This window comes from Styela clava, chromosome 14 (assembly GCF_964204865.1).
Source record: "Styela clava chromosome 14, kaStyClav1.hap1.2, whole genome shotgun sequence".
NCBI lineage: Eukaryota > Metazoa > Chordata > Ascidiacea > Stolidobranchia > Styelidae > Styela > Styela clava.
Window position 1 is genome coordinate 8,445,380 of NC_135263.1, and position 26,682 is coordinate 8,472,061.

Sequence of the window (26,682 nt, forward strand, 5' to 3'; positions counted from 1 at the left end):
GCATATAACGTAGTGAAGAATACGATTTACGTTTCAATAAAACCAGAAGTATAAGCAATAGTAGACTACAGCAACGCTCTCATTTCAAGCACTTATACATCCAACATTTGCATTGATCTGATAAGTATTGCAATATTTCATTGAAGAAAAGTTTTCTTTCGGCTTGATGCGTTTGTTTGAATCAAATACTAATAGATACCACGGCTACATTTCATACAGACCTTGAATTTAACGTATATATATTTATATACAATAACATTGTGATTTTCTGACAAATTGTAACTGAAGAATGAAAATGATGTTTACAAATTTGGGGAGTGGACCGGCAATGATTGCTGTATTTGTGGGTAAGAAAAGCATTTATTGATTCATCGTAAAATCGGTCGAACTTATTTAAATGATGCAACCTCATTTTCAGTGTTATGTACTAAAGTGCCGTCGTCGAATGGTTTGATAAATATGACGTATGAAAGTAACAACAACAGATCCGGTAAATGGATTTTGGAGACGACGGTTGATCGAGATGTTTTTTATTCGGTTAACATCGATATAAATCAATACGTTAAACTGAGACCCAAAAAAGAGTTCTTGCTTCTTAACTTATCAATCGACAGAGAACCGGGCTATGGAAATGTTTTGTTCAGCACAGGTCAGAAATCAATTACATGTTAAGTCTATGTTAATACCACATCAGATTGTGAGCGCGAAAAATATAATGGCCTGATTTGCTATGTTGAATTTTAATTTAAAATTAGACAGCAAATTATTTGTTCTATTGTAGGCGCCCGTCGCGTCGTCACACAACCTGGTAGGAGTGAATTTAATATCAATGCTTACAATTAAACTCTTTAAATTTAAATGATCAATATTATTCGTGTGCAGAAAATGGCTACGAGGCACTGAAATCAGGATGTCATGCCATTTTTGAGCAACCAGATTCAAATGCAGCTTGTGAGGATTTTAAGAAAACAAACTACAACACATGTAGTAGTATTAATACAACGACGAATAACACCAGGATTCGTTTCTTTGGAATCTTTGATAAACCATTAAATCCCATTGTCATCGAATATAATACTATTACGTGCAAAAGCGGTGAGTTACATTTGCTTTCACAGTTCTTTTTATTTAGTATTAATTAAAGGCCGATACGATTTGATCACATTACTGAATTTTGTCGATACTACAAATTTAAACTTCGACTGTTGTCCTTGTTCTTTGCTGTAATTCTAATATTACGGGATGGGAAATTGTGACAACCATTGCTGATAGAAGCGAGTGGCGACCTACTTAAATAACTTCGGAGGTTAAACATATAGATATCTTCAAGTATTTTTTGTGAAAAGTTTAAATTTATGGCTACTATTTTCACTCAAAGAAATTCGATCGCAACCAACGACAAAACTGCTATCGACAACTCTGGTGACAACATCCACGGAGTCAATTGTGACTATAACGGACATTAATAAAAATGGTACGGAAAGATAAACCAAATTCAACCAATCGTATTTAATACAATAAAATGTATAATAATCTGGCTACAATTAAAATTCATATCAACCTTTTCATTATGCAAAAAAATTATATTTTCAACATGTTATAAGTATCAGTACTTCAGAATTCAGTCAAGTTCACTCTCCAATTCAAGCTAAACTTTCATTTTTTTTCAGTGTCCAATGAAACTGGCGACGGAAATAAAAAAAAGAGTGGTGATTTTCCACTTCCATTGCTTATTGTTATCGTAGTTGTGTCATCTATAATAATCTTGTGCGGTTTACTAGTACTGGTTTGCCATAGACTACGGTAAGTAAACAGCCATTTTCAAATGGTAACATCTTGTAAGTTTAAATTCAAGTCTTTAATGGCTACTTATGTTTTTGACACAGTAAAAGTAAAGGTCCCAATGGCATAAATATGGTTGCACAAAACGAACACTACATTCACTTTGATGAAGAAAGCGCGAATCGGGAAGAACGACATGGCGATGAAGGATATGAAGCAATTGTGCATAGACAAAACGTATGTCTGTAATCTTAGATAAAAGATCAGAACTTCGTTATTTGAACCGGAATTACATTTGCATTTATACAAAAACATTGCTCAAGAATATCATTTTATACAGAGATTGTGGGACAATAACCCAATTAAATAAACTCGCGGCCAACAAGTTAGCAAATACTTCAGAACTAGCCATATGGTTTACACTCCCATAGTTGAGTAAATGTATTGAAATCACGCCCGTTTATTTATTACTAATTATAATTATATTGTTCGTATAAAGTGTATTTTCAGTATGGTGAAAAAATAAAGTACTAAATACTGAATGGGGTTCGCGCTATCTATCATTGTTTGCAACTTCGTTCGCCATTAGTATCTAAGCAACCGAAAGTGTGTTGATAAATGTGTTTGATGTTTTGACTGAGCTGTCTTGATCACACTGCTTCAGAATAGAAATGAGATGATTTCTTCATCTCATATTAAATCCATAAAAAGAGGAATTCGAAATGAGTCGTTGAATTATCCATATAGATTTTACAGAATGAAAGGCGAGAGTCATCGCAACTAACCCGAGCAAAATCAACTGGCTGTCTTGTCGAAAATAAAGAAAGAAAATCAAACGAAGTGATTTATGATGTTGTCGCATCAAACAACTTATCCGACGGAGAATATACAGAAATGAAAAGTCATTCGTTACCATCTAAGAAAAGACTAGCTACATGCTACAGTTGCGACGATATAAGTTATTCTAACATAAAAGAATCATGGGAATGCCTAGAAGAAGCAAGAATGAACAAAAACCGCAAACAAGAAGCGAAAAAGAAATTTTCTGCTTCGGAAGTTGGCAAAATAACAGAATTTCCTAGTACTAGCCAGTCAGCCTACCCAGTTGTTGATTATTACAATATTGAAACATTGGCACCGAATAAGGAAAAGGACAAAATAGAAAACGTTAGTGAATATTGTAATGTTGTCAAATATACCGCTGTGACAAAACCAAAAAAGAAACGCCAAGATCAAGACGTGGCGATCAGTTCTAACCAGGTCGTTGACTACTGTAATATTGAACAAGCGAATAATGAAATGAACAATAATGATGGGTATTTAGAACCGATAAAGTTGGATCTGATTGAAACAGCCACATACATAGAACTACAATAACTTATTTCATTTTATTTTCACTCAATTTGCATTTTTCTTAATAAACATTGATGTAACTTCACGAGAAACGTGCAATATTTTATACGAAGGGTTTGGAAAAAAGGGGTTAGACGGGAAAATGGCTGCAAGCAGTCAGCTGCTACAAGCACAGGGTTTGATGATTGTCATTTGTCAAGTACAAAAATAATGCTGATATGTTGGTTTCATAATCTATGTTAATCTAAAATAATACAACTGAAATTCTAATATCAAGCAGCCGATATTATCGATTCTCTATTGCAGTAAAATGAGTCAATATGCGTTGTGCCGGGGTATAAGCAGTTAACAAATCAGGGAGTATGCGAAAATTTCGAAAGGGGGTAGCGTTGGCAATTTATGCGTCCAAATTTTGGACGACAGAACGAATCTTCAAGTTCGATTCGTGAATTATCCCATCCTGTAACTGATGTTTTATTTTGTACGATTGCAGTCAATACATGACTTACTTACATACTCAAGTGGATATACTAAAATAATTAACAGTGCACACTTCTTACTTCACGTTGTGACTGCCTGATGGAAACGACGGACTGGATCTTCTGCTCGTTCTATGAGTCGATTGGAAACGTGAAATAACAAAATATGGAATAATTTTACTCGACATAAATTTTGTTGGGCAGAAGGGTAAAGATTTCGTAGTATATTATCTACAGACAGCATTATAATGTGGGTGATAATCGAACAATAGAGTTAAAATAAAAAAGGATTCGTTCTCGTGAACTTTATCACAGGCATTAGATATTATCTCACATCGAAGACTACAGCTGCAATTGATGTAAGAAAAGAATGAAAATTCAGACAATAATTGGTAAGAGATATAGAAAAGTATGTTTATCGAGCATTACAATAAGACGAATGATTATGTTGAGTTGTGATGCAAGTAACAAGCAAGTTACTGGTTTGTAACATTAAGCGCTACTTGCCAACTCCAAAATATATTTAATAATAATTCTGTCGATAACTCGCGTTTGTGTATTACTTCTATGTCCTCTGCAATATAATAAAATAATATGGGTAAGAAGGCATCATTGAATATTCTTAATTTTTCAGCTTTTTTGTGTTTCTTCACTTTTTCGACGTGTCAAGAGATTAGTTTTATAAAGGTTCAAAACGCATCCGGTAAAGTAGACGAATTCGGCGACAAAAGTCGTGGATATCGGGAATGGATTTTCGACAAGTCTTTGTATGAAAGAAAAAACGTAATTATTCATCTGGATTTGATGAAGTTTTTCTTCAGATCTAGTGACGACTACGTTTTGGTCCCAGGACAAGGCACTGAAGGTAAATACTATACTATAATATGTTTAAAATGTGCCGTCTGAAAACGCATTGCATAGACTAATATTTTACTGTTACTAAAAATGCGATGCTTACCGTACTGTTTAAGAATAGATGAGAAATACACACAAAATGTTACCAGGAATATTTTACACCCGTGTGCTTATTTATAAAATTCTAACTATAGGTATCACTGGTGTCCAAGCAAATTTACGTGATAACTGTTATCTAATGACTGACTACCTAGCAGCCGCAAGCATAAGATTTATTAGCTCTGAGTTTCGAGAAAATGCTTTGCGAATCGGTGACAAGACTGGAATTCGGTATTTTTTCATACAAAATCTTATATTACGCCTAACATTATTGATGAAATTATACATTTTTTTTGTTATCATCTTCATATTTAGAAAGAAGGTATCCAGATTGGCCTCTATTTGTGCCAAAAACAGATTGCTACAATTACTATTTCCGTACAAATAAGACGGATAATTCTACAGCAAAATCTTGTCTGATAAAATCAAAAAATACATCTGGTAACATATGCAAAACGATAATTAAATATGGAACAGAAAACTTCAGGATATTGTTTCGTTCCAATATGGAAGAATCTCAATTAGTATTCAAGTACGAAGTCACTGAATGCCCAAAGCATAGTAAGAAAAATTACTGATTATAAAATGATTGTCCGTTTCACATGATGTACCCAAGTTTCATTGTCGATCAGCATTGCTATTAATTTTCTAAATATGGCGACGTTAAGAACCTCTGTAAATCTATATAGTTTCAGTGACTCCTGATATTTTGGTATTTGTCCGTAATTTAACTCGACTCTCGAGTCTTCTTCACTTCTGAGTGAGTGTGAGTGATTAACCTTGCTTCGAGTAAATTCTTTCACAAAAAATATTTCTAAATTCGAGTATTTTTCTATCCAACTGCCATTTGAGGTAGAATATATCTCATGCTGTATTTAGTATCGCATGTTGACGAAACATTCCTGAGATTTTCCCAACAATCCATAATCAATATAAATCATACAGTCTCCACTAAGTAAATCATTAGTGGTAAAAATTTTGAAGGAATTTTTTTTACGGATTTTCAATGATGATCAAAATGAAATACTACGATGATTGTGTCGCTTGATTTCACCGGAAGCATTGCACTTATTACATGTTCTGTATTGCGAGTAAATCTCAATATTTTCCCCCTTTTTTTTTATTATTTCGTCAGGCACCACGACCTCGAGCCTTCCCATTAAACCACGAATTACGAAAAGGTTGACGAAAAAGCGACTCGACCCCAGTTATAAAAAGGGTAACATTGTTTTATTTGTATATTATATTGTTAATTTGCAAAAAATTCCTAATTGCGTATTGCTTGACAGTACGACTGATCCAGACATATAATTCGCGTTATATCGCTTACTTGAATGGTAGTAAGATTGTAAGGTTTTTGCAGTAGTAAAAATTTACGTAACATTTTTCAGGCAACGTGATATTTATCCTTAGGAATGACAATCTTGAGTAATTTCACGATTAATACACCCATATGCAGAAAGATTCCAAATTCTAGGAGAAAAATATTATAACATTTAGGCTGTATACATCTGATATAGAAAATCACTGTAAAATAAAAATAAAATCAAGCGCTTTTATACGTTCATAGTAGTAAAAACCAAAACTATTTAACAGGTACGTCAGCAAAAAATAAGACGTTGTTTCAGTTCAGCGGCGGTGGTGAGTGGACACTTTCATTATTAATGGTTGCATATTTTCTCTATACTTAACTTGAAACACAGAGTTATGCAATTGTGAACGGGTCGTACTCGAAGAATTTCGTTTTATTGCACTAACAAAATCTGCCAAACGTCATTACAATACATACAGGAAGATACATTCTTGTAATACACTGATTTACGACTTTGTTTTACAGAAAATCCGACAACTCCGTACAGTTTGTCGTCGATCCTTTCCCCCACTATGACATCACACCCACTTCATGTTGAAAAGCATCAAGACGAACAATGGAGACAACTGTTGTTTTACATCTTCCCCGTCATCATTGTAGTACTGGTTATAATTCAAATGATTGTTCTAGTGGCTTATTGGTGCAATCGACGACGGTAATGATTCAATATTCAATCTATTATTCGAATATTATTTGCCAAAGCAAATTTAATAAAAAAAAAGAGCAGAATCTCCAAAATTCCGTTCTTTTGTTGCCACAAACTCATGGTGTGTAAGAAAAATTCATTGCATTTTCAACGTTTCATGAATATGAAAGAAGAATGAATATTTCAAAACCAATTGAATTGAGAATATTCGTTGTTACGTCCATTTTACTAGTATATGTGCATAATTTACCATTCAATCGAATAAAATTCAAAATATAGAAAGCTTAAACAGACTAGTTAATAAGAGATCAACTTCCAAAAGTAAAGCCATGTGGATTCGTTGCTCAAGTTCAATTGTATATCACGCAGGGTTCAGTGTGCTATCGCCGAATGTATATATGAACTAGATATATATAATCCTGATTTTGGTGTGCTACAACACCACTCTAAATATTTTGTCCAATTCCAGTACGAAGAAAGCTAAGGATAACAATGGAAGCGATACAGTGGGAGATGAATTGGTTCTGGATGTCGTATATTACACAAGTCAAGATGGAGTGATGGGACTAAACAGTGCTACCAGATCACCAGTTAACGTAGAAGGTCTCGAACGAGTCGATAAAAGAGATGGATATTCCACTATTGACCGTCTCAGGGTAAATATGGATGTTTATTGTACTGTTCAGCGCGAGATCATAAATACTTTAAAGTAACGTGAACCTGGACCGCTCCGACTGACTAACTGGTCAGGGATGACAAAATCCGAATAGTCTACTATTCTTGATATATTATAAAATAATATTGTCGAATATTGAATATCAAATATATTCCAAATAGTGTTCGTGTTTATCAAAGGACATATAAAAAATGAATGTTATATTCAATTATTGGACGTTGGAAATACAATAAGGTGAAAATAAACATTGATTGAATTGGTATTCTATTTTTTAAATGATACGGAAATCAAATAACCATATTGTAAGAATTCAATTGCCCAAAATGATGAATTTTTGAATGAAACTATTGTAAATTAAACTCACAATCCATAATTTAAAATATCGAACATAATTACGATTCCATCGACTATATGACATTATGTGTTGATCCCAATTAACTTATATACGTAAACAGACTAGTGTAGCCCCAGTAAAATTAGCATCCAACTCATAATGACTCTGTTTGGTGTGTTTTATTTTGAATCAAACTAGTGAAATAACACTATAACGACATTTCCGTTGATACGTTTTTAACATCATATCTAGAACAATGCTGATGGTGCGATCATACCAACGTTTCAAGGTGACATTGTTCCAAATGTTGAATACAGTGAAGTCCACGTGAATGACGTCATCAGTTCAACTTCAGCACAACAATACAACGGCGAAGTTATACAATATCATGAAGTCGAATATCCACAATATAGCACTTGCTACGAAAACGAAATGAACATTGAAAACCAGGCAAATCGTGACGTCATTGAATTTGAGGAACATTTGGAACCTCCGCCGTTACCACCACCGTTTGTTCATTATGAAAATAATTTCGCGCAAGAAGTAAGGTATGGTGAAGTCGGGATCATGACAAGTGAGAATCAGATGGAAGAATATGGCAACGAACCGTACGATGACATAAGCGAATCGAATGATCCTCAAAGTCACGAGACACGAAAACGAGGCGACACCTATCTTACTCCGATTCGGAATAACGGCGAACCGGAATATCTTCAAATGGAATGAACCCCGCAGTAAATGCTCCTGAAACTCTAAAACTCCAAATGACATTTTAGTAAATCAAATCGATATAAAATTGTAGTGATTTTACGTTTCACTCGTGTTATTGCGATATTGGGTCGTAAATTTGTACAAATAGGTCGCTTCATTTTCTTTTATAATTGGTTTCGATATCAGAACAGAAGATCTTCTAAATATACATAATACCATCCAATTGAATCTGTAACCTAGTTCATTGCAATAGCTGATACGGCGTTATTCAATATGCTATGAAAGTATCTGGCATTTTACGAAAAGTAAGTTTCGTTACGGAACTGACGTATAGCAATAGTATCATAATAAGTTATCGCTCGATGGTCTGCACGGAAGATAAGTGCATCTCAAATCGGAAATACGTATATAACATGCAATAATTCAACATATAACCATGCACGTTGATCCATATCAGGTCCAGAACATGTCATGAATGATTCACTGGCCCACGTTTAGAATTGCAATTTTCGAACGATAAAACTCACGTTTGGTTTTGTAACGCATGCCCCTGTCGAAAAATCGGGATATGACTGTCGCTAATTGCATTGTCATTTAACAACAAAAGCTATGTATACCGTACATATAGGATGTTGAATTGTTTATAGATTCTATAATTATACTTGTTTCGAAGTATTTCGTGCAAGGCGTACTTCACATAAGAGAACGCATGGTCAAGTAAAAGAGCTAAGTCCTTCCGTCAACATTCGGATGATGTAAACAAGTCTTTCAAAGCAAACTTGTACTTATATGGGAATTAAATACCTGTAATTTCTGTTTTCTTGAGGAAGGGAACTTCTCAGTTTAATTTCTCCAGAATTCATGTTGATTGAGAAATGTCCAGCATCGTCTATCAGACTAAATCGAATCTGCAATAAATGAATTGATTAAATCAAAACTAGATTCTTGACCATTTACAAATTCAAATACTATACACATCTTTTAAGCTTGTTTCAAATTTTACATTTATGCATTATTTTACATTTTCTTTTAAATATTATTATATCAATATTACTTGAGTGCTTTCCAGATGCTTCGAATAGGTTGACTTACAGTAGATCAATAAATTGTGAAAATTTGTATTAACTTTGATATTCAATTTGAGAATAAGATAATATGCTACTCAATTAGGTAAAAATAGCGTTGATAAAGAAACATGAACATACCAACGCGTTATTTTGAGCATCTGAGTCCGATGCTTTGACCGTGTATATCGGAGATTGTGTGTTCCATGAATACGGTATTGTGACGCTTTTGATGACGTCATGATCAAGGAAAGGATTTTGATCGGTAAAAACAGGAGAATTATCGTTGATGTCGTTTATTGTTATTATCATAGTGGAGAATCCATACACCGGAGGACTTCCAGCAGATGCCATGATCTTGATTGAAAAAATTGAAGATGAAAAATTGGAACAAAATCCTATATGAAATGTATCTTATAAAATATTCAAAATTGTAAACATGTGTAATTATTTCTACTAACCTGTAACTTGACCTCAGAAAATATTTCACGATCTATCGACGAAGCTACTGTGATATCGCCTGTCTTGGTATCAACTGAAAACCAGCTAGACATTGGAGGGTCACTTCGAATGTAGTAAGATATATCGTCAGGTGCTGAAAAGAAGAATAAAATAGTTTACTACTCGCACTAGACATAGCTTATTAATCTGTTTCGTTAATCTTTCTGCGTGTAAAAACACTTTAATAAAATTTAAAAAAAAAAATGAAAAAATAAAATGAGAAAGCGAAAATAAAAGAATAGTTGTGAAAAAACATAAAAATAATTGAAAAAAAAGAAATGAAAAAAAAAATTAAAATTAAAAAAAAAAACGAAAAAAAAAAATTGGATAAAAAGAAAAGAAAAAGGTTGACAACGATGGTCCGCCTCGTGGCCCATCGTTGTCACGCGTTTTTATTTTAGAAAATTTGATGCTGCTTGGGACCAACGTTGTCAGGCTTAATCCTACACGCACAAATGTGTTTCCTGGGTTTCTAACTCACTACCGATTTTCATGAGCAATATTCAATAAATTCAACATGCTACAAGTTCAACCACAAGCAATATATTTATAATAATGATAAGAGAATATAGAATTGAATACGAAAATTTGTTTTTACGTGTAGAAGGTAATTTAATTGGGAAATGCTGCTTAACTACTCAGTTGTCTGGACACTCGTGCGATGCCGGTACGGTACCGTCTGACCGTACCGGTACCCATGCAATCACTCATGAAAGAATGGGAGATACCGATAGTCTCGCAGAATATAGACTACTGAAACACTCTCTGCGCCTGTCCCATACCGTACAGCCGTAACGTACCGATCCAGACAAATGATAAATCGCCCGTGCTCAACCATTTATTTCAATCCATACCTCGATCCTAGTAGAATATAGTGAGTCGAGGTATGGATTGAAATAAATGGTTGAGCACGGGCGATTTATCATTTGTCTGGATCGGTACGTTACGGCTGTACGGTATGGGGCAGGCGCAGAGAGTGTTTCAGTAGTCTATATTCTACGAGATTATCCGTATCTCCCATTCTTTCATGAGTGATTGCATGGCTACCGGTACGGTCAGACGCAAAGCGACTATAACCGACTACCGGTATTTGGTAAGACGGTACAGTACCGGCATCGCGAGTGTCCAGACAACTGAGTAGTTAAGCAGCATTCTCCAATTAAATTACCTTCTACACGTAAAAACAAATTTCCCGAATTTTCGTATTCAATTCTATATTCTCTTATCATTATTATAAATATATTACCCTCTTGTTGAACTTGTAGAATGGAGAATTTATAGAACATTTTCCTATTGAATATTGCTCAAGAAAATCAGTAGTGAGTTGGAAACCCAGGGAACACATTTGTGCGCGTAGGATTATGCCTGACAACGTTGGTCCCAAGCAGAAGCAAATTTTCTAAAAATAAAAACGCGTGACAACGATGGGCCACGAGGCGGACCATCGTTGTCAACCTTTTTATTTTCTTTTTATTCAATTTTTTTTTTTTTTTTTTTTTTAATTTTTTTTTTTTTTCAATTTTTTTTCCGTTTTTTTTTTCGTTTTTATTTTCGATTTTTTATTTTATTTTTTATTTTTATTTTCAATTTTACGCGTGACAACGATGGGCCACCATACTCTACCACCCCAATGCCTTATTTTCGCCTATCTATATTACCGCCAGGAAACATATTGAGTGCAAAAGAGTGCAATTTATTTATATCAAGTTTAGACTTGAATACCATTACCGACCAGTATACATCTATTCCGCCCAACAACGTAATATTTAAAATTTGTGATAGATTACATTAAAAAAATATTTTAGCCCTCAGGATATTCAAAGCTTGATGGTGATACCAATATAAACGTCTGATGTGTTTAATGTATCGTAAGTCATTAGAATATTACACATTAGTTGATAATAAAAGCTAAAGCGATCATTTCGAATATTTATATACTAGAGTCTCTAGACAAAAATTATATATAGTTTTGTACGTTTTTCAATATGCTTAAAAGTGTAAATACTTCGAGCACAAAAACAAGCGAAACATGTTCAGTATTCTTACTATATCTCATTACAGACATTTAAATAACTTTATTTATCGAATCGATGTTGTTTCGGTAAATAGAGCAAAGGACTTCGAACTCATTTAATTACTGCCGTCTTTGATAAGAATTGTATTTTTAGCGACAAGAATGTGGTAATTACATAAATGACAAACCACTGATAAACATTCACGTTACCATGTTGCGACATGTGTTAAGTATATGCTCCCCTAAATAATTAGGGAATGATAATAATGGTTGAATACAAACGATTTGATTGAATACAATTTATAAAGGAACATGAACAAATAAATTATGCATTCATGCCTCAGGTTTTAAAAATTGAACTGTCTTGATCCCCATTACAAACTCCACTAACTAAAAACGTTAAATAAATTTCAAAACGTTAAATTGGTGGCTATGTTACACAATTAACGATGAAAATTAAAATTAATGGAAAATCAAAAATTTGACCCCGACGTGATTTGAACACGCAACCTTCTGATCTGGAGTCAGACGCGCTACCGTTGCGCCACGGAGTCAGACGGAAATAAAAGCTTAAACAAGCATGTCATTCGTAACTGACATTCTCATGAAACAGCAGAAACGAGAGAATCGATTTTACATCATTTTCTAACGAAAATATTACTTAGCTTTTTAAGAAAATTTTCTCATAGCAAGGTCTCGGGCAGTCACTCACAAATCGAGGAGATTGATCTCTGAGAGAAATTACGGATGACTACTAAACTACCAAGAGCTACTGATAGATATACCGATTTACGCGAGACTTGAAGACATTTCAATGCGCCAGGAAAACCGCTATAACGTCCAAAATGTGGACGAGGATTTAATTCAGAAAACGTCGCCAATTTGAATTATAAACGATTGACGATATAAAAAAAGAAAATTACACTTATATGCGGTATTTCCGAATCCGGGCACTAAATGGCAAAACAAAACAAAAAAAGAATACCAAAATGAAATTCGTTATTGTATGTGACAGCATCGTACATCGACGAGGTTTTGTCAACGAACTCATCATCATTAAGTAAGTACTACCTAATATGCAGCAAAATGTGCCAAGTATATCGATGTCAGGATGGCCGAGTGGTCTAAGGCGCCAGACTCAAGAGCGAGCGAGTTCTCTTACCCTCACTGAGGTTAACTGGGTGTTCTGGTCTCCGAATGGAGGCGTGGGTTCGAATCCCACTTCTGACACTTATTTTCCATTAGCAATGTTGATGGAACTTAAGTTTGGTAAATACGAACCCATCAGTGTCTTTTATGTCAAGCCCTTTCGCAAGAAGTCTAATGAGTGTTATGATTTTTGATCAAGTGCGGTCCTTTTTTAAATCATATTAATTTAATCATGGACAGAATATTCTAATGAATTTAGAGCACATTCCACTACCATATTCCATTACAGTATTCGCAAAACGTTAATTTGTGATCGTGATTTGGGAGGTGTTCGCCAAGTTATATACATAACAGTTACATATGTAGAAATGGATGGTTGTGTGGATTAGAGCCTTCTTCAGAGTGAAACTCGGTGTAAAGGACACATAAAACCAAGTTTGATTGCAATATACAACTACATCATAAACGCAGTACCTATTAAATTAAACACATAAGGGAGAAATGCATTATTTTTTGCCAATAACTTCATTGGTAATCATGAGAATTATTTCTGTTGTAACCAGCTGTGCAGCGATGTTTGGAGCGTGCCATCGTTATTATTATTTCATGTATTTATAACATACATTCACTTACATACATACATGCTTACATACATGCTCTGTTCAACTGACTCCGTGGCGCAACGGTAGCGCGTCTGGCTCCAGATCAGAAGGTTGCGTGTCCGCATCACGTCGGCGTCAAGTTTTCTAGTTTTAGTCTCACTTTTATTTTTGTATGGGATGTGATCAACGACGTTTTGACAAATTGTTTAAATTAAATTCAGTTATAACTTATTGAATTTTCACGTTTACAATTTTATACTATACTACCGTATTTGAGCGAGATAATTTAAGTTGGGCATGATTATGTTGCCTCAGAAGGGTGATGAATGAATATCTGGTATTTGAATCCCAAATGGACAACCTTGTACAGAGCAATTAATCAGGGGGTCATTCTGAAAATATTCCAGTTCCATATTAATCATATTCCATTATACGGATGATTATCTGTGCAAGAGCTTTCATTGTATGTCTGTGCGTAGTATCAACGAATTACATGCTGTGAGAGAAATACATTCTTTCCGACTGGTCAGTGTTTATGCAAGTCGGGCAATTGAAATCAATCGTACACGACGGTGTTTGCAAAGTGGTAATTAACATTTTAGATAACATACCGTATTACACATGCTATTTGCAATACGCTGCCAGCGACCGACTCCGTGGCGCAACGGTAGCGCGTCTGACTCCAGATCAGAAGGTTGCGTGTTCAAATCACGTCGGGGTCAAATTTTAAATAGAAAGTTTGTACGAACTTTGATCAAAATATTCACTATGTTCCGATAAGCAACATGCTCGCATCGTGCCCCAACGCCAGCGAGTCTTATTCCGGACCTGAAAGTTTATTTTCTTCAAATCACGATGGGTACAAGATATGCTACGTTTATCTACTGAGCCACTGGCTAGACTTTGAAATTTGAAGATATGGGGCCCCAAATATGACAAACAAAAATATTACCGATAAAAAAAAATCACAAAAAGCAAAATGTAGAGCAAATAAATCCATGCTTTCTATCATTGGAGAATGGTTGTTGAATATGTTGGGTTCGAATTCTAAGCTCACCACACAGACCAGGATGTAGCGAACTAATCGATATACGCCGATCCGAAAATATTGCAGTCATTCCCGATACATTAGCTACATTGGTATAAAGGGATTTGTTCAGAATAAATCGCAGGTCGAAATTAAACCCATGAAAGTAGGCTATAATAACGTCGTACCTCTTGTGTGCATTATCAAATAAATGTATGCCTGTTAGAAGCATTATGAGAGAACTCATTCTTTCCGATCGCCAACTTTTAATTAAACAAGTTGGCACAGTTGTAACCAGCTGTTAATACGGCGTTCGAAACGTGCTTCCCGATTATTATCATTTCAAACAATAATTAATTATCTTATACTTCAATAAACAACCTATCGGTGACAACGACTCCGTGGCGCAACGGTAGCGCGTCTGACTCCAGATCAGAAGGTTGCGTGTTCAAATCACGTCGGGGTCAAATTTTTGGACGACTCCGATTTGTAATATTGAATGTTTTTTTTCTGCAAGGAGTCCGATAGCATGTACGGCATCAAAATTCCTGATTTTATAAACTAGAGCCGTGTTTGCGATGAAACTACGTGAAGCACTCATACCTGATGGGTGCAATATCAACAAATTGTATGTATGTGAGAGAAATGCATCCTTTCCATCTAGTCATTGTTTATATTTATAAGAGCCCGCCGCCAATTGCAATAAACTGTGTGCGTTTACGGGGTACTAATTAACATTTTAAATAATAATCACCGTTTGTCATTCGCTATTTGCAACCCGCTGAGAGCATCCGACTCCGTGGCGCAACGGTAGCGCGTCTGACTCCAGATCAGAAGGTTGCGTGTTCAAATCACGTCGGGGTCAACTTTTGGGATGAGGTGAACTTTCAATATTTTACTGCTTACCATTTAACTTAAAAGAAAGTTTTTACTTACGTTTACGGTTCAGTACGATATCTATAGACGTGCAGAGATCGGTGTTTTTTACAAATTCAATATCTAATTTATTTACCAAATTATCAATTCCCACATTTCGTTTCATTTCCTACCTACAGGTTTGGGTTCAACTACGATGGTTTAGCAAACAGGAGAATGAGGGTGAATCCCTGCTCAGCGTTAGGTTACGACGAAACCAAATGATTTGAATCCCACATCATAGAGCATACGTTTAAACCGCTAATTATCCAGCCAACAGACTCGTTCGGAGCGATTGTACTTGATGCAATTATAAGAGTAAGTTCTGATTCCACCGTACTTCGTATTCGTATGCATATGAGAGAAAATGCATTCTTACTGAATGATCAGTGTATATACGAATCAGATCAATTATCACCAGCTGTACATCACAGCGTTTGGATTGTGATAGTTAATTACCAGTTTGATAATTACCGTGTGTAATTTGTTATATTTTGAATTGCAACAACCCCGAGCAACTGACTCCGTGGCGCAACGGTAGCGCGTCTGACTCCAGATCAGAAGGTTGCGTGTTCAAATCACGTCGGGGTCATGTTCTTTTTATTCTGATTTTTAGTCCAAAGTACACCTGATTTTGTTCAAGTCGTGTAAAGGGACGGAAGCCTATATGGTATATTCACTTGGCTAACAGAAACAGTCCCCGAACTCGTTATAGAACTAAAATAAGGAAAATCGGAATAAAATTATGGCCTAACCCTAACCCGGTACACATACTACAGAACTATCGGTACCTCGCAATTGAACTTACATGAAGCAGCAATATTCCCAATTCTCGTTCCATGTTTTTCGTCTTCATCAACCTCGAATTGATATACTTGTTTGTCAAACACCGGACCATCAGTAGATTCCACCGTATCATTGAGAATACTAATTGTCACAGTTGCGTCCCTGTCGCTGGATTTACCGCCACCGTCAGTTGCACGGATTCGAAGTTGGACCACTGTGTTTCCGTAAGCAGCAAGAGGTTTGGCTATTGATATATATCCTGTGAAAGAAAGATGTTGTTACGTTGTTTTTCATTGCAACCTTCATTTTTCCTTTTCATGCAGTTGGATGCAAACATACTAACTATTGCAAAAACGGTTGGACTGACTATTCGCCGTTTTATCCAAGCGCTGGCCAGATACGAATTTCAGCACTATCAAGTCCATGCATCCGAAACGAATAAATGATTTAGCTTTTCGCATGTTGGACAGGTACCCAAATAAGTAGTCGTGGTTCGACAATCGACTTACATCGTTGTATGGGCGTTCCTCTTACAAAAGAAATATGAAAATCTTGTGCGCAGTATGTATGTAAAGCTAAACTTCGTTTTATTGTTGATTTGTACGTAAGATCGGCATTGCGGTTGTGAAACAGTTACTATCTCTGAACTAAAGAGGTACTGGCCTCAGCAACCTATTTCTACATTGCTTTTTCTAGCTACATCTATGTGGCGATCAGAAAAGATCTATTGGCTGTAATGTTTCTTTTGGAACTACACTTCTGTCTAATGCAACGATTATCTCTATTAGAAATTGATAATAAAGATATCATAATCACACAACAATCGTGAACTTACCAGTTTCATTGTTCAACGAGAAGAGCTTTTGATTGTTCCCAGTTACCACTTCGTACACGATGATACCATATCTACTGCCGTCTTCGGAAGAGTCATCTGCGTCATTAGCGATCACCTGCGTCAGGGGATTTCCCACCATGGACGTAGCAGCCGCGACGTTGCTCACGTATTCGACAGGATGGAATTCAGGCCGATTATCGTTGATATCAGAAATTTCAACATAGACTTGAGCGAAGTCGTGTTGTCCAGACTGAAAAGCATGAAAAATAGAAACGATAGTCAACAAAAAATACAGAATAATACTTAAAATCCACAGCATCTCCCGAAAATATAAATTTGAACGGAAGTTGTACATTTGCGAAAAAGTTTTTTTCACGAAAGGTGATTCAAAACACAGCGAGTAAATAGAATTTAATGATGCGTTCTGGGTTCGATTAGGTATAAAACATTAGACAAATGAGTATAGTCAACATTGAAAGGGGATTTAAAGCAAAATTTGTGGTTGGTAATAAAATGTATACACCAAAAGGCAGAAGACACCAAACCAGCATATTTAAATATGCTTTATCCTTTTAAAATTCATTGAACTGTTTACCTAGCGACGCAACGTTTAAATTGGAGATAAAAAAATGTACAACAAGTAACCAGCTTATATCAGCTTTCATATGATTTGCAATTTACCTTGTCAGTAGCTTTAACTCGAAATTGATAACTTGATTTTGTTTCTCTGTCCAATTTTTTATTGATACAAATTTCACCAGTCGAAGGATTAAGATTTATTTTGTCTGGTTTCACACTGTCGCTAGAAATTGTGTAAACGATCTGTCCTTCCTGGGAAGGATAATCCGGATCGATAGCTTTTACCTAAAGAAAGATAAAATATTTTGCTTAAATTATTGAGAAATTAACAATATGTCTGTTAGGAATACTAACTTCGACACCAAATTCGACAAAGTTTAATAATGGCTTTATACTTAAAACAAAATAACATATCATAAATTTGTTAACGTTAGAAAAAAATGTCATTTTTTGTATGAATCTGACGCGCTTTAAAAACAAATTTCGTTTTTAAACTTACATCTTTCAACAAAGGTACTTCTATGCAACACAAGATACAAAAAAAAATCTCCATAGTCAACTTTATAAAATATTCTGAATGGCCAAAAGCAGGCACTGTTTGTTTTTGCGATAAAATTCACACCGACTTTTTTGATACATTCTAGCTAGAAGATTATTGGCAAAATTAAACATGAGCCTTTTATGTTTAAAAGTAGGGGAATTTCTACAAACGTTGGTTGCAAAAAATACACAACGTAAAATGTCGTCCCAGGTGCGGTTTTATGACGCACAATAGAACGAAAAATGTCGTTTATTTGTTCATCCACAATGATTGGAAGTCGATAAAACCATTTTTGCGGTCTTTAACGATATTTGTAATGTAATCAAAAACCAAATATTTAAATCCTATGAAAATATTTCAAGCGACCGTTAACTAACGGTCATACAAAGACACTGTATATTCAAGAATATTTAACTAAACGATAATTAGCGAAGACGAAAAGCATCGAGACCTTAGAACTGCGATGATAACATGTCGCCGGGTAGATGAATCAATGTAAATCGATGTTAACTCAGCATTAAAATCACTGCAAAATCTAGAAATTTTACTGCATTATATTTACAGCGTATTTAACAGGGGTTTAATAGCATTGTAGATATTCCCATGAAAAGTTATGGTCCGTAGTTTTCCGGCCATTACATTATTTGTCTATTTGATGAGTATTATTAATATTGTCGGCAACAAAAGTTAAAGATCCCATAATGTTTGAGAATAACGGATCCACAAAAGATTTTAAAATATTACTCATCCATTGAGTTTGATAAAAAAAATGAGTTGGAAATGACGCATACCTTAACGAATATTTTTACTTTACATATCAAAACTGAAACCCAATCTGAACATGATATATTCAGTTACTCAGTATTCATCAGCATCTTTTAGAAATCTTTGTTAGGCAGACATGCCGCAAAACGGTGCTACCGAGTAAAATTACAGCCATTCTCTCGAAGCAAAATATTGAATAACGTAATATTGTCAGACGCCGGAATTCAGTACTTAGTGGTTTTCGCTAAGTCGAATTAACTTTATTTATTGCCGACAGAGCGTGGGGTTTAAACAATTGTAATCCCTCTTTCAAGGGGTTAGTGATCCCTTGTCACTAGTACGCTATGATATCTCTGATTGATTATATTTATTGACACCCAAGATCAAAGAAGAAAGGAGTTAAGCTAGTTATGTACGTCTAAGATTGTATTGTTATTTGTTAAAATCTAATTTTAAACTAAAAAAATATATTCCATGAATTTTCAATCCATAGGAACACTGTGAAAATAACGCACAAAAAATCAATTTTATTCACACAACAATAGAAATTGAAATGAAATAAAGCGTAGTAGCGAACAACATTAAACCAATTGTGCAATGATCAAAAGAGTAAATTTCTAATTCTTCAAGATACTAATGGAAGCGAAACGATCGAGATATTGGCATCACACAACACAAATTGCTAAAAAACCTTGTTGAATATGATTTGCAAATAAAAGTCGCTTCAGCCGTCCTAAGTAGGAGTGCATCGAACCTTTTAATCGACTTTTCTACTTTTAATCATTACTTCATTGTGACATATTGGCCTCAACAGAGCCAGTAGCATGACGTCACAAACTGCCACACGACTGAAAAGGGTATGTTTGCATTTCAGGAAAAATTATCCCTTCAAAATCAATCACCCTTGAAATGATCTATCAGAATTACGCTTCCTTATTTAGCACGGGTGATCTGTTTATAAACATTGACTTTCAATGCCAAGTTCCGTCATGAATGGGCCATGGAAAACGAGTATATCGATGGCACCTTTTATGTATGGTCCAGGTAAGATAAAACCAACTATGTTTATAGAACGTAAAAGACAACAAAAAAGGTGTAAATAAATAATAGCTGGAATGGCACGGTGATACATTTGGTATCAATTAATAATTGCGGTAACGCCAGGGATTTCTTGAGCATGTATCCGTTGACATCGAAGATTACCCGATTTTACATCGAAAAAATTGGGATGACTTAGAATAAAGGTAGAAAATCCACAAACTTTCATTATGCCGTATTATTATGTACGACTTGAATTTGCGACGAACTTTTATTTTGTATTAACCAGACAGTTGAAATGTCATATCAGATCAGTTTGAAACAAGACTCTGAGGCTCGGACAAGATAAAATTTCAACGCTTGGTTAACATTTATTCCCGAATATAAGTGTACATCTTGTTTACTCGAGCACTAGCCACTAATTCCAAGAAAATAATAAAAATAGATTTTATGTGCCAATTATATATACAGCATACCAAACCTGAACTGATGGTCTTTCAAAAATTCATACTACGGAAAAACCAAAGGCTAATTGAATGCTAACGAGCTATAAAACCTTTCAATTCGCATTTTATATTTGTATACAAAATGCCTGTAAACATAAAAATGTTTATAAATAGGTTAAAAGCAAGCTACCACAGTTTACGTAATCGTTTGCGCACCATTAAACAACAGTATCAGTATCAGTAATTTATTTTTTCCACCATTTGAAAATACGCAAGCTACATATACAGAATAAAATAAAAGAAGAATAGCATTTCAGGGTGGAGGGAAACGCTGAAAAACCAGTACTGGTTATCGAGCAGCAACACGTATATGTGTTTATATTTTGGGAGGCAAACTGAGAAAAATATGAAACTCGTATTTGGTCCAGAGATGGAGATATATCTCTTACGAGGTTTCCCACTGTTTAAAGGGTTGGCAAATCAACCTATAAAATTATTTACTAAACTTCGGAAAACGATATCAACTCTGATAAGGTAAATTACATAATTGGGGATCAGACACAGTTCAATAACCGTGATTCAATATGACATCACAAGGCGGTAACTATAGTAGGCAATTGGAAGAGATTTAAGACTTGTGGAATATTGAATTTATGAATATGAGTGGCCCCATTCGTGTTACCTTATACCCAGAGCCAATTAGACCTGAAAATATAATTACGAGCTCTAGGGTTGATGCGTCTAGGCATAGTACAAGGCTCACCAGTTTTGATTGTTTAAAATTTCGACTTTTCCAATTTATCCAGGTAACGGCTACACCTACTTCTTCTACACAGTAATATTTCGAAAGAAACTTCCAAAATCTACACTTAATAAGAACATGATGTGACTCATCCATACGAAAGTACAATGCCAACTATGCGAAATTTTAGCGATATGATAAAGTTTTTTTGTGGCGTGTCAAGTTATTTAGATTAAACAAAACTTAACATAATCCCGAAAACCACAAGTTATAAAATTTGGCTAATTTTCTGCGAAATGTACTTACTATATTGGAAATAGGAAGAATTGCAAATACGAATTCCATAAAATCACGTTGTGATCTGTATATTATTAATATGATCCTGTATTTAGTTCGCATTAATCGCTTGAATCAGTATGTCAGTATATTGGACTATTTAAACTTAAAACATAACGATATACAAAACGATATTATTCAATCACATAACAGTTTCAATTTTATTATTAAATAAGATAAATTAAGATATTTCAAGGAGGATAGAAATCTTTCAGGAAAATTTGATATACAACACGTGATAACTGTAACTTCAAAATACGTGAAAATATGGGTGTTTGAACACAAAAATGGAGCATGTACTGTAATCAATTTTCTGGATTCGTGTAAATTAGTATGTGTACGCATGTAAAGTATTTCTTGCTCTAAAAATACTACAAACGACTTTCCACATTCAGAAGTGTTTATCGAATTATGGTACTGACTAAAAATACATTGAAAAGGTTTGTCAGTCATGTCGACAATTACTCTGTAACTGTATGACGCCAAACCTTGGTAATTTAACAGTCCTTTATTCGTATAAATACGGCAAAAATAATAACCCTCGGACTCTATCAAACAATTTAAAAAAAAACCAAATCAAGTTATCACAATAAAGATGAATCTAATACGTCATATCTGATTGGAGAGAATCGAAAAGCTTATCATGTCGGCCTAAAACAATTTTTGACATTCGAAAGCTTATTATCGAAAATGAATTACAAGTCCACCTTTGTGTAAAACAAGTGATGGTCAACGAGCAGAAATAAGGACATCCATAAAAATTAGTAAAAAATAAACATATTTTGATCAAAACGGTTAAATATCCTAAACATTGTATTTCGTTGGTAATTAAAAGGAGAAACGTAGATTAATTCAAATTTATATACGGCCAAGGATAATTCGAAGGAAGATCGAAAAGTGCATAAATATGCGACAAAACAGGAAAAATGATCTATTAATCTACCCACTGGCTATATTTCCGCAACATGACGGACATTCCGCAAATTTTTATAATATAAACATGTCGCTCAGTTCTATATACAATTGACATTTAAACATGGCACCTTTTATCCCATTTATCCATCTCATTTACACTACCCATAGCACGAGAAAGCTCCGTAAAATCCACCATAATGTACAATTATTGGAATGAAATTGCGGATTGACTACCAGGATAGCAGAAGCATGTCATGGCGGAAGGGAAGATTTAATCCGCGATACTTAAAACCGCGTGTATTTTACGTTTTGTGCTAATGTAAAGAGACACAATTTTAGATCCCGATAATTCACGATTTTTAACATAACGGCCGACTTCAGCTATGCGACCCTATATTATATGTATACCACGGTCCAATACCAAAATATCAAAGATTCTATGCATCAGCAGTGCGAAAAGATGTAGAAGATTAATTAAGTGATTTGGATAAATATATAAATGTTGCACAATAAATCTGTAAAACATATGTTAAAACTAATCAGATAGACGTTAGAATACCGCATAAAGTTTTCTATTTTCGCTTTTTTATTCCCATTCGTAATAGAAAATTTGTTTTTAATTGGTGAATACATAATTAAATATAGGAAAGTGGCCAAAGCAAATATATTTCAATAAATAAAAATAAAAACCCAAACTGACCGAAACATCGAAAAACAGCAATCGGAATGCTTGATGATTACGTGATCATCTAAAAAAACTCGATAATCCGATTCAAGTCCGCCTTGTCTGCACTACGTTTTTCGAGTATGTAGTCTAAGCTCCAAATTTATAATTCATATTTTCGTAGAAATCGTCAGTCAGTTTCGATCCAAAATTGACATAATTTTGGACCAAAAAATCTAGAACAATCTATCGACTTGACCGAAACATTCAAAGAATGTTCATCATCTTATCGTGCAATATCATAAATAAACATTAAGAGCCGCAGTGCCACAGCACGATGTGCTGAAATACAGTTGAACTGAAAATAAAATAATCATAAATGTTTAGCTGAATAAGGCAACACATATTTTGATAATTAATCTTCAAGGTTATATTAAAAACTAGAATATGCCCGGCAATGACCAATATTTGTAACATTATTAAAATAGGCGCTCCAGAAGTATGTGTACCAATATGGAGGTAACTAATTTACTAATTTTGTTCGCCTATTTTATATCAAGTTGTGTAAAGGGACTGAAACCTATGGGCAGGGGTATAATCACTTGGCTAACACAGACAGTCCCCGAACTCGTAATAGAACTAAAATAAGGGAAATCAGAATAAATGGCCTAAAAAAAATTATGGCCTAACCCAAACCTGGTACACATACTACAGAAGTACCTTAAAATCACCTACAATATATTTATAACAACTTGATAACTCGAGATGAATAGATAAATAACTTTGGCTAAGCTTGAGATGGTCAGCTGTTACTTCAATAGAGCGCACTTAGTTTCAAATAACAGTGAAAATAGCGAATAATCACGTTTTGAACAGAAAAAAGTTGATTAAAATAATGAAAAGACTTCCCACCCAGTCAAAATCAACCCTAGCGTGGTACTAGGTACCTGTAAATTGTAATAATGTCGTAAAGTTTATCTTCAAGACTTAAATTTGTTGCTTTAAAGTCGATTAGTGGGAATGATGCCACACGTGCTGTGTTGGCGTTATCGCTCAAATTACTTATTGAGCTTATGGTAATACCTGTAATTAAAACAGATATTGTTTGCGCGTTAAATTTGCTGAGTGAATAATCAGAAAGTATCTCAGACGCGTAAATTTCACAAGGGGCAACGTCAATACCGCATGGGAAATTTATCTTCATACATTTCTGTCAAATGACATATACAAACAAATTTGTCATCATTTTTAAACAAACAAGCAAAAGTAACCTAGAAATCAATGTGTTCCAAGTACAATTGAATCCTCACACAAGTTCAATTGGAATCTATTATATTTACCATTTTTTCAAAAGTATTGTCAAAAGCGAAGCATTTTGAGCACCTGCTTAAATTGTTTTTCAATAATCTAATTCGGACCAGGCAAATAAATAACAAGAAATCCTGATCATATTTGTTCATATGTTCTTATTAATGTATTAAATTCTTCTTGACATTTGAGCAAACGAATTTGACCCCTCGCATTGTTTGTCGGTCAAATGACAATAACGTATTGTATAAAATGAAAACATAATTAAAAATTCAGTGGAATCATCATATTTTTTTATAAATTAAACTTTATGGAATTCTATACCAAGTACGGTCCACAGATACATGCACGTTTTCACCAAAGTTCAAATTCATTTACAGTGACATTTAACTAAATTAGATTTATTTTTTTTATAGACAGAAGCACATGATCATGCAAGCAAATATACATAATGATAACGAAGTTTAATTTCGAAATTTCACCAAGAATTGAAAAACAAATCGGAATGTTGAATGACGATAACAATAGATAGATAATTTGTTGGTGATGACATAAGTAAGATTCCTTTTTAAAAGTATTTTATTGTATATAATTTCTTATCAGGTGATAATATAGTGAATGCCACGTGATACGATTTTTATCATAATTGTGGCAAAAAGGAGATCAAATCGAATATACTTTTTATCAAAATAATCAGGTTTGGAATTCTTCAAAGTAAATTCACACATTTCAAATTGTCGTCTAAAAAAAGCATTCGGCATTCGAAACCAGAATCGAAATTACAAGTCAGGCCCAAAAAACTGTTCCAGCTAAATTGCTGATCAACTACTTTGATAATACCGTAATCATCATCTCGCGAGTCGTGACTGACTTTCGTCTGGTGCTTGGACGAACCCCGAGATATAAGAGTGGATATCAATTTTATATTCAAACCGTGGATAGCTGTATTATGCTGTAAATGCGTTGCTTCGATGCGATATCAATAAATAGTATTCGAGTACGCCAATATATTCAAATTTATGCTCGCAATCCATCCAGAATAAAATTGCCGAAAGAAACTACGGATATCTAACAACCGTACAGATTAATAAGTTGTCATTCATAAAGTATGTAAATTACGATAAAAGTTTGTTTCTCCTAAAAATGTAGCAGAAGGATTATATGAGCCTTCGAATCGCAAGGGCGCGTGAATTATATTAGTAACAATACATGCGTTTTATTATCCGGTATTCGAATATATTTCGTATATATTCCAGTTGGTTAATATTTAGATGAAGTTGTTCATATACATAAGAAGGTGACTTGACGATGTGTTGCATCATCAATAAAGTCGTTTATTAGGTTAATTTCCTAATTTTCACATAAATTTAATGATATATTTTGATTCACAATATCTGTCTGATGCGAAATATTTTTCTGCGAAACAGTAGACTTTCACCAGATGAAATTATTTTTTAATACCAGGTAAACCAGGGGTGTGCAACCTTTTTCGCAGGCGGGTCAAATATCAATAACTTGGTAAAACCGCGGGCCGCACCTTCATTTAACATAGGCTTTCTATTAGTTGCAGACTTGCAGGCACAAAATAGTGTATTTTTGTTGTTGATCTCATGTCGTCATCATTAAGGGGTCCTTGCAGAAAACGCATACATTTCTTAAAACTGTAATTCAAATATATTGTCACACCCAATTTAAACGAATTCAGTGAGCAATTTACTGTTGGATTCTTTTCTCGACTACTTTTATCCAAATTCGTTTAAATGGAAGTGCTAGCAATTAGAAATGACGTCCATTTTAGAAAAAAATATGTAACCAAAGGTGCCATATTTGAAGCCATGACTTTTTTCAAATGTGGGAAGTTATCATAGTTTAGATGTTTTCGGTATAATACGCCAAGATTCATTACCCAACGCTTTGCTGTCAAATCTTATTCTAGATTAGATTTAAACAAAATCAATTGATGGAACCATTTTGGCTGGAACCAAAACTCATTCAACTTTTGTATCTCTTAATATTAAATTTTTTCAATCTGCTTTCCAGTTGCCTAATCTACAATTGTCCGTTCTTACGAATTCATTAGCGTCTGCTCCGAATTTTCCTTACATGTGTTCGCTGCTCGGCAAGTGACAATTTTGTGATTCGCGTTGT

The 26,682-nt window shown here is 34.5% G+C and overlaps 3 protein-coding genes and 6 non-coding genes across 9 annotated transcripts in view; 7 read left to right on the forward strand and 2 right to left on the reverse strand.

Moving 5' to 3' along the window:
- Positions 1 to 26,682, reverse strand: part of LOC120341357 (protocadherin-16-like) — a 70,227-nt gene that overhangs the window by 25,022 nt on the left and 18,523 nt on the right. The window contains exons 12-17 of the mRNA XM_039409846.2: positions 17,882 to 18,064; positions 17,201 to 17,450; positions 16,388 to 16,624; positions 9,833 to 9,966; positions 9,513 to 9,728; positions 9,112 to 9,215 (exon numbers count right to left, since the gene is read on the reverse strand). Of these exons, the coding sequence (XP_039265780.2) occupies positions 9,112 to 9,215; positions 9,513 to 9,728; positions 9,833 to 9,966; positions 16,388 to 16,624; positions 17,201 to 17,450; positions 17,882 to 18,064 (1,124 nt within the window). The remainder of the gene's footprint in view (positions 1 to 9,111; positions 9,216 to 9,512; positions 9,729 to 9,832; positions 9,967 to 16,387; positions 16,625 to 17,200; positions 17,451 to 17,881; positions 18,065 to 26,682) is intronic.
- On the forward strand, positions 34 to 3,176 carry LOC120340612 (uncharacterized). The gene is made up of 6 exons (XM_078119819.1): positions 34 to 347; positions 419 to 649; positions 883 to 1,095; positions 1,671 to 1,803; positions 1,887 to 2,019; positions 2,530 to 3,176. The coding sequence occupies exons 1-6, from the start codon at positions 290 to 292 to the stop codon at positions 3,157 to 3,159; spliced, it is 1,398 nt and encodes a 465-aa protein (XP_077975945.1). The 5' UTR covers positions 34 to 289; the 3' UTR covers positions 3,160 to 3,176.
- LOC120340614 (uncharacterized) lies at positions 3,685 to 9,044 on the forward strand. Its single transcript, XM_078119818.1, has 8 exons — positions 3,685 to 4,006; positions 4,249 to 4,479; positions 4,884 to 5,129; positions 5,704 to 5,787; positions 6,165 to 6,209; positions 6,406 to 6,595; positions 7,056 to 7,242; positions 7,849 to 9,044. Exons 1-8 carry the CDS (start codon positions 3,985 to 3,987, stop codon positions 8,320 to 8,322), a joined length of 1,479 nt encoding a protein of 492 aa, XP_077975944.1. The 5' UTR covers positions 3,685 to 3,984; the 3' UTR covers positions 8,323 to 9,044.
- On the reverse strand, positions 12,369 to 12,440 carry Trnaw-cca (transfer RNA tryptophan (anticodon CCA)). The gene has a single exon. It is a non-coding gene; the product is annotated as a tRNA-Trp (tRNA).
- Positions 12,992 to 13,116, forward strand: Trnal-caa (transfer RNA leucine (anticodon CAA)). The gene is made up of 2 exons: positions 12,992 to 13,029; positions 13,071 to 13,116. It is a non-coding gene; the product is annotated as a tRNA-Leu (tRNA).
- Positions 14,288 to 14,359, forward strand: Trnaw-cca (transfer RNA tryptophan (anticodon CCA)). Its single transcript has one exon. It is a non-coding gene; the product is annotated as a tRNA-Trp (tRNA).
- On the forward strand, positions 15,060 to 15,131 carry Trnaw-cca (transfer RNA tryptophan (anticodon CCA)). Its single transcript has one exon. It is a non-coding gene; the product is annotated as a tRNA-Trp (tRNA).
- On the forward strand, positions 15,458 to 15,529 carry Trnaw-cca (transfer RNA tryptophan (anticodon CCA)). The gene has a single exon. It is a non-coding gene; the product is annotated as a tRNA-Trp (tRNA).
- On the forward strand, positions 16,100 to 16,171 carry Trnaw-cca (transfer RNA tryptophan (anticodon CCA)). Its single transcript has one exon. It is a non-coding gene; the product is annotated as a tRNA-Trp (tRNA).

What these genes read in the sequence shown, in the direction of transcription:
- LOC120340612 (XM_078119819.1), top strand. Translation starts at nt 290, where the DNA reads ATGAAAATGATGTTTACAAATTTGGGGAGTGGACCGGCAATGATTGCT. An exon ending in AATGATTGCTGTATTTGTGG is followed by an intron (nt 348 to 418) that starts GTAAGAAAAGCA and finishes CCTCATTTTCAG; the next exon opens with TGTTATGTACTAAAGTGCCG. An exon ending in TACTATTACGTGCAAAAGCG is followed by an intron (nt 1,096 to 1,670) that starts GTGAGTTACATT and finishes ATTTTTTTTCAG; the next exon opens with TGTCCAATGAAACTGGCGAC.
- LOC120340614 (XM_078119818.1), top strand. Translation starts at nt 3,985, where the DNA reads ATGAAAATTCAGACAATAATTG. An exon ending in CACTGAATGCCCAAAGCATA is followed by an intron (nt 5,130 to 5,703) that starts GTAAGAAAAATT and finishes TTATTTCGTCAG; the next exon opens with GCACCACGACCTCGAGCCTT. An exon ending in GTTTCAGTTCAGCGGCGGTG is followed by an intron (nt 6,210 to 6,405) that starts GTGAGTGGACAC and finishes TTTGTTTTACAG; the next exon opens with AAAATCCGACAACTCCGTAC.